This window comes from Trichechus manatus, unplaced genomic scaffold (assembly GCF_000243295.1).
Source record: "Trichechus manatus latirostris isolate Lorelei unplaced genomic scaffold, TriManLat1.0 scaffold00038, whole genome shotgun sequence".
NCBI classification, from domain to species: domain Eukaryota; kingdom Metazoa; phylum Chordata; class Mammalia; order Sirenia; family Trichechidae; genus Trichechus; species Trichechus manatus.
Genome location: NW_004443974.1, coordinates 4,466,715 through 4,479,426, shown reverse-complemented (window position 1 = coordinate 4,479,426; position 12,712 = coordinate 4,466,715). Strand labels below are relative to the sequence as shown.

The following is a 12,712-nucleotide window of genomic DNA, read 5'->3' as shown; positions in this document are numbered from 1 at the left end:
CCTGCTACTCTGTCCCTTGAAGTGTTTGGCTGTATTCAGGAAACTTCTTAGCTTTTGGTTTAGTCCAGTTGTACTGATTTCCCCTGTAGTGTGTGCTGTCCCTCCCTTCACCTAAGATAATTCTTGTCTACTATTTAGTTAGTGAATACCCCTCTTCCTACCTCCCCATCCTCAGAACCACTGAAGTATGTTTTCTTCTGTGTTTAAATCTTTTCTTGAGTTCTCTAATCATGGTCTTATACAATATTGTCCCTTTGCAACTGGCTAAATTCACTCAGCATAAAGCCTTCCAGATTCCTCCATGTTATGTTTCACAGATTCATCGTTGTTCTTTATTGTTGCATAGTATTTCCTTGTGTGAGTATGCCATAATTTGTTTATCCATTCATCCATTGATGGGCACCTACGCTGTTTCCATCTTTTTGCTATTGTGAACAGTGCTGCAATGAACATGGGTGTGCATATATCTATTCGTGTGATGGCTAGGATATATTCCAAGGAGCAGGATTGCTGGATCATATGGTACTTCTATTTCTAGCTTTTTAAGGAAGCACCAAATCGATTTCCAAAGTGGTTGTACCATTTTACATTCCCACCAACAGTGTATAAGTGTTCCAGTCTCTCCACAACCTCTCCAACATTTATTATTTTGTGTTTTTGGATTAATGTTAGCCTTGGTTGGGGTGAGATGGTATCTCATTGTAGTTTTGATTTGCATCTTTCTAATGGCTAATAATCATGATCATTTCTTCATGTGTCTGTTAGCCACCTGAATGACTTCTTTGGTGAAGTGGCTGTTCATATCCTTTGCCCATTTATAATTGGGTTGTTTGTCCTTTTGTTGTTGAGGTTTTGCAGTATCTTGTAGATTTTAGAGATTAGACCCTGATCAAATTTCTCGTAGCCCAAAATTTTTTCCCAGTCTGTAGGTTGTCTTTTGACTCTTTTGATGAAGCCTTTTGATGATCATAAGTGTTTGATTTTTAGGAGCACCCAGTTGTCTAGTTTCTCATTTGGTGTTTGTGCATTGTTACTTATGGTTCGTATTCTGTTTATGCCATGTATTAGGGCTCCTAGCATTGTCTCTATCTTGTCTTCCATGATCTTTACATTTTAGATTTTATATTTAGGTCTTTGATCCATTTTGAGTTAGTTTTTGTGCATAGTGTGAGGTATGGATCTTGTTTCATTTTTTTGCAGATGGATATCCAGTTACACCAGGATCATTTGTTAAAGAGACTGTCTTTTCCCCAATTAATGGACTTTGGGCCTTTGTCAAATATCAGCTGCTCACAGGTGGATGAACTTATGTCTGGATTCTCAATTCTGTTCCATTGGTCTATGTATCTGTTGTTGTACCAGTACCAGGCTGTTTTGATTACCGTGGTGGTATAATATGTTCTAAAATCAGGTAGTGTGAGGCCTCCCAGTTTGTTCTTCTTCTTGAGTAATGCTTCACTTATCCAGGGCCTCTTCCCTTTCCATATGAAGCTGGTGATTTGTTTCTCCATCTCATTAAAAAATGCCATTGGATTTTGGATCGGGATTGCATTGTATCTGTAGATCACTTTGGGTAGAACTGACATTTTCACAATGTTGAGTCTTCCTATCCATGAGCAAGGTATATTTTTCCACTTATGCAGGTCTCTTTTGGTTTCTTATAGTAATGTCTTGTAGTTTTCATTGTATAGGACTTTTATGTCCCTGGTTAGTTTTATTCCTAAGTATTTTATCTTCTTGGGGTCTATTGTAAACAGTATTGATTTGGTGATTTCCTCTGGGAAGTTCCCTTTGTTGGTGTACAGGAATCCAGCTGATTTTTGTGTATTTATCTTGTATCCTGATACTTTGCTAAAATCTTCTATTATTTCCAGTAGTTTTCTTGTGGATTCTTTGGGGTTTCCTGTGTATAAGATCATATCATCTGCAAATAGAGATACTTTTACTTCTTCCTTACCAATTGGATGCCCTTCATTTTTTTTTTCTAGTCCAATTACTCTGGTTAGGACCTCCAGTACAATGTTGAATAAGGGTGGTGAGAAAGGTCCTGAAAGGTCCCGTCATTAAGGTCGACTCTACTTTGAGGAGGTAGCTCTTCCTCAGTCATATTTTGAGTTCCTTCCAACCTGAGAGGCTCATCTTTCAGCACTATATCATACAATGTTCTGCTGCTATTCATAAGGTTTTCACTGGCTAATTTTTTCAGAAGTAGACCACCAGGTCCTTCTTCCTAGTCTGTCTTAGTCTGGAACTTTTGCTGAAATCTATCCACCATGGGTGACGCTGCTGGTATTTGAAATACTGGTGGCATAGTTTCCAGCATCACAACTACACACAAGCCAGCACAGTACAACAAACTGAGAGACGAGTTTTGGGATCCTTATCTAAATATTGCAAATGCCCACCAAGAAAGTTTCACTTGAGCAAGCTATTTCTAAGGAAAGAATATCCTGTAATTAACTTGAACTGCCCTTTTGTCACATACTCTTGCAATCATCATGCTGTAACCAATCTGAGAAAGACACATATGTGCTTTAAACTAATCCCTTTCATATAATCTTGTTTTATGCTGATCTAAATTTGTAATTTACTATCGAATAGTGTGTTTTAAGTTCTTTGATCTTACCCTACATATATGTCTCCGCGATTTTACCACTTTGGAGCACTGGTTTCATTCTGAGAGACCTAGCATATCCTCAGCTCGAGCTGACTTTACTTTCAATAAATCTCTCTTGATTTTATTTTGAATAGAGTACACATTGTTACTCTACAACAATTCTAAATAGCCCTCTCCCCTACACACTATATTTCTCTTAACCTACTTTACTTTTATGCATGGTGCTTCTTACCTCTGAGATATTTATTTGAATGTTTATTGTCTGTCTCCCTTCACCAGATTAAAGCTTGGGAGGCAGGAATTTTGTTAACTGTAGTCTTAGTTACCTAGTGCTGCTATAACAGAAATACCACAAGAGGGTAGCTATAACAAACAGAAATTTATTTTCTCACAGTTTAGGAGGCTAGAAGCCTGAATTCAGGGCACCAGCTCTAGGGGAAGACTTTCTCTCTCTGTTGGCTTTGGGGGAACACTTTTGTCTCAGCTTCTCCAGCTGGCCATTCTTGGAGTTCCTGGGCTTGTTGACTGGTCTGCCTCTGTTGTCTTTAGATAGTGTTTGTCTTCCCTTTGTGTTTTATTTTTTCTGTGCTTAATCTGCTCTTTTATATCTCAAAAATGACTGGATTAAGGACACACCCTACACTGATATGACTTCCTTAACATACCAAAGAAAACCTTATTCCTAAAAGGGATTATATTCACAGGTATATGGATCAGGACTCAAACACATATTTTTGGGGGACATAATGCAGTCCATAACAACTGTAGTATCCTGCAACAGTGCTTAGCTCAAAGTAGGCATCCATTAAAATTTTGTTGTGTAAATGCAAGCATGAATAAATGAGTGAATGAATTAAAAGACAACCTACATACTGGGCAAAGTTATATATAAGATATTTGACAGAATGGTTTAGTATCCCAGCATATGAAAAAGTATAAATCAATTAGAAAACTAATTAATTTAAATGGGCTGAGTACGCAAACAGGAAACTCATAGGAGAGGAGACAGTTAAAATGGGTGAGATAGAACTTGGAAAAATCTGTCACTTTAGTATAGAAAGAACATTATTAGGTGGCAGATTTTGATCAATGATAGTTAAATTTGGTGTGGAGTTACGTATGCAGGTAACATGAATTGGGAGTAAAAGGAGAGCATCATGGGGTGACTGGGCAAAGACCTTTTGGAGGAGTTCATACTGTCTCTGGGGGTAGTGGTGGTTCCAAGGTAGAATTCTCATCTTCTATACAGGAGACCCTGTTGTGATTCCTAGCCAATGCACCTCAGCTCAGCCACCACCCTTCTGTCAGTGGAGGCTGGCATGTTGGTATGAGGTTGAACAGGTTTCAGGTAAGCTTCTAGACTAAGAACGACAAGGGAGAAAGGCCTAGCGATCTACTGAAAATCAGCCATTGAAAACCCCGTGGACCACAACGGTCTGATGATCCCTTTGTGCATGGGGTCACCATGAGTCTGGGCGACTACACAGCAGCTAACAACATACTGTCTCCTATGAAGAATGTGGCCGACTCAATTTTCTACTGTGGCCTTGTGTTGTTAACCATAGCTCTTAAGAATGTCAACTTCCTCATGAGTCTTTAGAAGGTGAAATGACTTGTTTAATTTCTTTGTCAGAAGTTTACTGTCAACTATTCAACCATATTCAAAGTACTATGTCCACGAAAGAAACAAGATCAAGTCTCAGTTCTCAAAGAGCTTACCAATGATTTGGCTTTTAAAATGATCAAATCACTATCACAATGGGCTATTTATGGGGACTAGGAGAGGGAAGGAGGCCTGGTGGCAGTGGTTAAGCGCTCAGCTGCTAACCGAAAGGTTAGCGGTTGGAACCCATCAGAGAAAAGATATGGCAGTCAGCTTCTGTAAAGATTACAGCCTTGGAAACTCTATGGGGCAGTTCTACTGTCCTATAGGGTCGCACGGAATCCACTCCATGGCAACCGGTGGGGGAGAGGATGCGTGGTTTCCGTGTTTTCCTGGTAGCTGCACACAGTGGACACAGTGCTTGAGTTACGACTGACTTTAAAAACTGTAAAAGCTCCATTCTCCGAAGCAGCCCTCCGTTCAGAGATATGGGGGTCTCCAAAAAGCCAATCTATTGCCGTCCTATTCCGACTCATAGCGACCCTGCTGGAACCGCAGAACTGCCCCACAGGGCTTCCAAGGAGCAGCTGGTGAATTCGAACAGCTCACCTTTGGGTTAGCAGCCAAACACTTAACCACTGGGCGACCAGGGCTCCTCAGTGATGTCAGTAGGTATTAAAACTCTGGCTGCCCGCAGGGACCTGGGGATGAAATCCCTTCCGGGGCAGAGGCCTCCCCTTAGACGACTTCCCAGACGCAATAGGCAGGAAGCCCGACACCGGCCCGGCAGCGCCCCCGCGCGTGCCTTCCCAGAGATCCGCAGTCCATTGGTAGCGCCTGCGCGATGCGCGCATAGCTCGACTGGCGCTGCCTGTGGCGAGGAGGGGCTGCCGCCGCCGCCACCGCCGCGGGCTCGTATCGTGAGGGAGGGCCTAGGCCCGGGCCTGCCTTGTGGGCGCTCGTTGGCGCCTGGGTTCGACCACCGACGTGCCCTCTGCTGTAGCTTCGCCCGCGTCACGTCCCAGTTAGGGCAGGCACGGGAAAAACCTTCCGGAGCCATGGAGGACGAGGTGGTCCGCATTGCCAAGAAGATGGACAAGATGGTGCAGAAGAAGAACGCGGTGAGCGCGGCGGGTGGCGGAGTTGGGCGGGCGATGAGGCCAGGAGGGAGGAATCGCTGCTTGGCAGCGGGGCCAGGAGGGACGGCGGGTGGTGGGGCCGGGACAGCGGCGGGGGCAGCAGCGAGATCGTGACGGCGCGGGGCCGGGAGGGACGGCGGGGGGCGGGGGCAGGAGGGAGGCCGTGACGGCTTCGGGCCGGGATGGCGGCCGTGCGGCGGCCGCCCCCGCGGAGTCGGAACGCGCCTCCCGATTGCCAGGCCGGGGCAAGCTCTCTGGCCGGCCCTGCAGCTTCATTTTCCTCCACACGCGTTAAAGCTGCGTCTTCTGCGAGGGGATGCAGATTCTGTGCCTAAAGGCGTTAAGACCCGTCCTTGCTACTTTGAAGTCCCTGATTGTTAGTACCGTTTAATAAGGCTAATCAAGTTAGGGACTAGGTCACACTCATCTTTTTTCCCCCCTTTTTCTTTTTTTAAACTAAAGAAATTACTTGTAGTAAAACATAGCTATTTAAGGGCTGAGTATAGAAAGCCCTCACTGTTTAAAAGAATACGTTTTCTTTTCCGTGATTGTTGGCAACTAGAAATTACATCAAATAGAGGTTTGTGATTTGCTTTAAACATCATATTGTTATATATAATAAAAATTGAAATCCCAAGGTATTATTTTTGAAGAGGGCTGAACATTCACTTGATTATTTCAGCTGTGTTACAGGTTTGTTTAGCAGTTAAAAAGATAAAATATGCCAGTATTTTGGCACATTGCTCGACGTTTTCAAAAAAGTGGATCTTGTGAGGTGGTAGTGTTCAAAAGAGCTCTGATGATTAAATACTGCTGACCAGGGTGTGATGCTAGATGGAGTTGGACAAATACCGTTGCTAGGTACTTTCTAAGTGGCTTACAGTTAGTATCAATTGCGTTATCTTGTTATTGATAGATGTTTATGTGAACACATTCTCTTACGGTTTGTCCGAGGTAGAATGTCTTCATTTTCCACATTTTTGTCCACCTCTGTGTGCCACTTTCAAGCCTTTGCTTTACATTCATCTATTTTCAACCAAACAGCCACCTGAATTTGTTCCACCATGCTTAGCACGTTTTCAGTATGAATGTAGCTGAAATATTTTATTCTCATCGATGAAATGAATTCCATGTCAAATTAACATGAAGGGGAAAAGAGATGTTCTGTTTATGTCTGTTGCACTGCTTTGTACAGCCGTTTAGAGTTACATAGCATCTGCAAAACCTTACCTGGCTCTCCAACACAGCTATGAGTACATTTTCCGGATTTAGAAACCGAGTCAGGGAGGTTAAGTAGTTCATCAGTACCGTGTAATTTGAATTGAGCTAGGTCCCAGGTTTTCCACTGGACAGCATGCTTCCTGCCAGTAGTATTAATACTGAATTTTTAAGATTTCAGACATGTTCTGTTCCTCTTTTCCTTTAACAGGTGCGTTGTGTAGCGTTTAATTTCATCCTCTGTTAATCTGTATTTGCAATTTTGGCCTTTCAAAATATTTCCTGTTTGTTTTTTGTTCCAGCTATTACATATGCGATTTCTTCTTCCTATTGAGATAGCCCTTTCATTCCCTGTTTCCTTCATTGCTGAATGATGAGTTCTGAACATTTCTTTTATTTGATTGGATTTGCTGATATCGCTGAATGTTTGATAGACTGAATGTTTATTTTCTTTAAACTGGAAAAATGTATTATCTGTCTAGAGATCCCTAGAATCCCAGGGAAAAAAGCCTTTTGTTGGGTAATTTTTTCCTCAAACTTAGGCTTAATGAGTGTTCTTCAGTAATCTAACACATTAGATGTTCCTGTCTTTCTCCTTCCCTCCCTCTCCCTTTCTTCGTTTTTTTCTGTCTTTGACTCACTCTCTCCCTCTGTCTCTGTCTCTCTCTTTTTTAATACATGTTCTTAAGTAATTCCTTAGTGAACAGATATTGGGAAGACTAGTTTGTATTTATTTGTAGTTCTCGAGTTATCAACCTATTTTCAGGTCTTTAGTGATGAATCTGAAGGAGAATGAGAATAAACACCACAGATAATCCTTAAGATCTATTTTTTCCCCTCAAGTTTAATTTTTACTAATAGTTCAAAACTATCAACATGAAAACTTCCCCCGACCCACAAAAAAAAACAAACAGTAAAATTGGCTGGCTATTTTACTTTTTTTCCCCTCTGTCTGTTGTCTGGAAATTCAAATAGGCAGATGTAATAAAGAGAAAGGGAAATGGTCTGAATGACTCTCCTCAAAGCACATAATCACCCCATGAGTCGCTTTCTTAAGTGTTCAGTAATTTAATAGAAGTTGTTTGGGGGGTTGTAGAATTGTGGTAAATTTGTTTCTCTCTTATTTTTTATGGTTTCAAGATTTTCTCTCATGAGCTATTTTTATATTATTTTTATACTATGAAAAAGTAAACTTTGCTTGAAGAACAATAGCTGTCATCTGAGTTGACAAATTTAAATGCTGTTGTTGGACATTGTTTTGTTTTAATAAAACCATAGGAGTCACATTTAAGTAATAATAAAACTAGCTACCATTTCTTGATCATTACTCTGAGCCAGATATTCTGCTAAGTATTTACATACCTTATCTCATTTATTCTTCAGACAACTTTGCAAAATAACTATTATTCCCATTTTAAAAATAGGAAAATTAAGCATATAGAAAGTTAAGTGAATTGTGATAAGCCACACAGCTAGAAAGTGGCCAAATGAATATGTGAATCTGAATCTCTTTTGTGTCCAAAGCTACTACTATTCTGATGCTATACTATCTCTCTAGAAGACTCTTGCATCTGTTTTTCAACTATACATGGGGACAGTTAAGTGAATACAAGACCAGGAGGTAAGGGCACTTGCTGTTTTGGGGCAGGCAGTTTCCCTAAACTGAACCTAGTGCAACCCAGAATGTTGCCACATGTGTGTACTTGATCTCAAACAGTATTCTTAGCTACTTTGTAAGTACAAATTCTGAGACCACAATGAACCATATAAGGTGGTTCCAAATTTTCAAATACTAGGCCTCCCCCCCCCCCCCCCCCCCGACCTTGTCATTTTGGCTTAATGTGAATAACCAAGTGTGACTCTGTTGGTTCAAATCCTGGCTCTTCTGAATTTAAACTGTGTGATTTCAGGCACTTTCCTTAACATCTACAAAATGTTTTTCTTGATAGTAAGCTGGAAATAATTTGGTAAAGAATACTAGAAAATGCTTACCAGTGCTTAGAATATAGTAAAGGCTATAAAACATTCTGGAGTTGTTTTTGTCTGTAAATAATTTATGATGCCTATTTAAACTGTAGAAAGAAGAGGGAGGCAAGAATTTAGAGTTTTGAAGTTCACGAAAAGATTTTTTTGTGGGTCATGTTTATTTTTTTCATTGAAGGCTCAAGGCTGAGTGGAATTAAATTGCAGTGAGAAATTGAAATTAGATGTAAGAATTTCTTAGAAGCTAGATTACCTGAAATTTTTACATTTCTAAGTCTTACTGAATCTGGGTTAAAAGAAATAACTTTGGTATCCATATCAGAGTTAATTAGCATAAACAAGAATTTAGAATGACAACAAAAATTTTTTATAACAGCTGTATTGAGATATAATTCACATATGATAAAATTTACCCTTTTAAATTATGCAGTTCAGTAAGTGTATTTACAGATTTGTGCAGCCATCACCACTGTCTAATTTTAGTACATTTTCATCACCCTAGAAAGAAACCTTGTTCCCATTAATCAATCACTCCCTATTCCCTGGCAGTCACTGTCTATAGATTTGCCTATTCTGGACATTTCATATAAATAGAATTACACAACATGTGGTCTTTGTGTCTGACTTCTTTCACTTAGCGTAATATTTTCAGGGTTCATCCATGTTATAGCATGTATCAGTACTTTATTCCTTTTTATTTCCGAGTAGTATCCCATTGTGTGGATATACCACATTTGTTTATTCATTCATCAGTTGATGGACATTTGAGTTGTTTCCACTTTTAAGCTATTATGAATAGCACTGCTGAGCGCATTCACGTACAAGTCATTATGTGGACATATATTTTCATTTCTCTTGGGTTTATACCTAGGACTGGAATTGCTGGATCAGCTCTGTGTTTAACTTCCAAAGACCTGCCAGACTGTTTTTCTAAGGGGCTGTACCATTTTACATTCTCAACAGCAGTGTTTGAAGGTTCCAGTTCCTCTGTATTCTTGTCAATGCTAGTTTTTTTTTTTTTTTTTTTTTAATAGTTTCTCATTTAACAGTTACTACAAATGTTGCCCTATGACAATGGTTAACAGTCTCACAACACATCAACAATATCCTTACCCAACCTTGGGTTCCCTATCACCAGCTTCCTTGTCCCCTTCTGCCTTCTGGCCCTTGTCACTGGACTACTGTACCTCGTTAGTCTCATTTGGTTTTACGGGGCTGTCCACTCCCAGGCTGAACAGTGAACCTCGGAGATAACTTCACCACTGAGCTAAAAGGGTGTCTGGGGGCCATACTCTGGGGGTTTCTCCAGTCTCCTTTAGGCCAGTAAATCTGGTCTTTTTTGTGTGAGTTAGAGTTATGTTCTACATCCTTCTCCAGCTCTGTCTAGAACCCTCTATTGTGATCCTGGTCAGAGCAGTGAGTGGTGGTAGCTGGGCACCATCTAGCTGTACTGGACTCAGTCTGGTGGAGGCCTTGGTAGCTGTGGACAATTAGTCCTTTGGACTGATCTTTTCCTTATATCCTGTTCTCTTCATTCTCCCTTGCTCCGGAAGGGATGAGACCAGTGGAGTATCTTAGATGGCCGCTCACAGGCTTTTAAGACCCCAGACACTACTCACCAAGGTAGAATCAACACTTGTTTTTATGTGTCTTTTTTATTATAACCATCCTACTCTACCTACCCATTGCCATGGAGTTGATTTGTGAAATGGTATCTCATTGTGGTTTTGGTTTGCATTTTCCCTAATAACTAATGAAAGGAGCCTTGGTGGTACAGTGGTTAAGCACTCTGCTGCTAACTGAAAGGTTGGCAGTTCAAACCCACCCAGTGGCTCATCGGGAAAAAGACTTGGCAATCTACTGTAAAGATTACAGCCTAGAAAACCCTGTGGGGCAGTTCTACTCTGTCACATGGGGTCTCTATGAGTCGAAAATTGACTCTCTGGTACCCAGCAACAACAATGACTAATGATGTTGAGCATCTTTTCATGTGCTTTTTGGCCATTTATTTTATCTTCTTTGGAGAAATTTCTATTCAGATCTTTTGCCCATTTTTTAATTGGATTATTCATCTTTTTATTGTTGAGTTGTGAGAGCTCTTTATATTTTGAATACTAGACCCTTATCTGATGCAAAATTTGTAAATATTGTCTCCCATTCTGTGGGCTGTCTTCACTCTCTTGTGTCCTTTGAAACACAAAAGTTTTTAATTTTGATGAAGTCCAATTTATTTATTTATTTTGTTGCTTGTGCTTTTGGTATAGAATGATTACAGGTTTGAGGTAACAGAGTAAGACATTATTGATCCCTAGTTTATAGTGATGTTGCTATAAGTCACTTATAATTTAGCATTTTCTTTAAAGAAAATAAATAGCATTTAATTTTTTAAACTTTGGAATCTCATAATAAATCCTTTGAAGAAGCGTTTGAGGTGGTAGAGCTTAAATAATGCTCACTTAAATACTGGCTTATGATTCTGAGAATTTTGTTATGGTAGAAACAGATAATTCTTTCTTATCTTTATACCCCGTATCAACCATCTCCTATGCGTTAGGCCGTATATGTCAGTATTTCATATTGTTACATTACCTCCTTTTACCATTTCAATTACTTGTCTAGGTTTGTGTATTATCATCTAATATAATGAGAAGTGCTTGGGTGATGCAAATGGTTAATATGGTCAACTGCCAACCAAAGGAGCACAGGTGGTACAGTGGTTAAGAGCTCGGCTGCTAACCAAAACGTCTGCAGTTTGAATCCACTAGCTGCTCCTTGGAAACCCCGTGGAGCAGTCCTACTCTGTCCTGTAGGGTTGCTATGAGTTGGAATTGACTCAAAGGCAACAGGTTTGGTTTGGTTTGGTTTGGCTAACCGAAAGGTTGGAGGTTTGAGTCCACCCAAAGGTACCTCAGAAGAAAGGCATGGTGATCCTACTTGTGTAAAATCAGCCATTGAAAACCCTGTGGAGCACAGGGTCACCATGAGTTGGAGTCTACTCGATGGCAATGGTACATAGAAAGAAGCTTGAAAAGGATAAATAACATTCCTATGATCTTATAATTAGTAAATGATAGCATGGATTTGAACCTAGATTTGTCTTATATATGCCCATGTTGTGAACTGTAAATCCCTCTATTGCTCCCTCCTCCTTATATCTCCTTGAGGAGAGGGGTGTTTGTATCCTAAACAGTTTTTTGAATGCTCAGTAGAAGTTTGAATATCATGTTTGGAAAAAACACTTATTTTCATTAACAGATAAGAGCACCAATAATGTAATAAAATCAAGTACTCTTGTAGTTGCTGTTTATTTTTCAGCCAGTACTGTGAACTAAATTTGGCTGTGGAAGTTAAGGTAGAGTCTTTCTTCCTCTTGCATCATTATCTGTACAAGATACTGCAATCTCATAGACTTGACCTTTAGAGGCAGGCGATGATTGGAAAAGGTTAGAATACAGCTTCTTGTTTGATAATGCTATTCACCTTGTTCACATAGTAAAATTGCCACTAGTGGACCTGTGTAATGGGAAGAGCAGAGGTTTAAGGGTCAGGAGACCTTGTCCTTACTTTTATACCACCCACCTGTATGACCTTGGGTAAGTCACTTTCCTTTTGTGGGTTTAAGTTTCTTTCTCTGTATAATTGAGAGTTTGAAGTAGATGCTTAAATATTCCTGCTGGCTTTAAAATTCCCTGAAGTCTGAAAGGATTTCTGTCTTGCTCATTGCTGTATCCTCAGCACTGAGCAGAGCTTGGCACATAGTGTTAATGAGTTATTTGTTGAGAGTCAGTGTAATGTAATTTGATAGAACTGGGTGACGTAGTGGTTAAGTGCTACGACTGGTAACCAAAAGGTCAGTGGTTCGAATCCACCAGGCACCCCTTGGAAACTCTATGGGGCAGTTCTGCTCTGTCCTGTAGGGTCACTTTGAGTCAGAATCAACTCGATGGCATTGGGTTTAATGGGGAGTCAGGGTCTCATCTTTTCTGGTTGTCAATCATTGTGCAAGTTTCTTAACTGGGCTTCAGTTTCTTCTTCTCTAAAATGGGGATAATAGAGTATCTACTTCCATAGGGTTTATTGTGAGATAAAATGAGCTAATACACATAAAATATTTAACACAATGTGTGGCACGTAGTAATACTCAAAAGTTTG

General features: G+C 40.3%; 1 protein-coding gene across 2 annotated transcripts in view; it reads left to right on the top strand.

Annotated features, from left to right (window-relative positions):
- The first annotated feature begins 5,107 nt into the window (after positions 1–5,107).
- TCEA1 (transcription elongation factor A1) overlaps positions 5,108–12,712 on the top strand; it is a 76,548-nt gene continuing 68,943 nt past the window's right edge. Inside the window, exon 1 of one of the 2 annotated variants that reach the window (XM_023730655.1) lies at positions 5,108–5,341. In XM_023730655.1, the coding sequence (XP_023586423.1) occupies positions 5,279–5,341 (63 nt within the window). In that variant the 5' untranslated portion in view covers positions 5,108–5,278. The remainder of the gene's footprint in view (positions 5,342–12,712) is intronic. The other variant, XM_004375612.2, reaches the window with a different exon arrangement.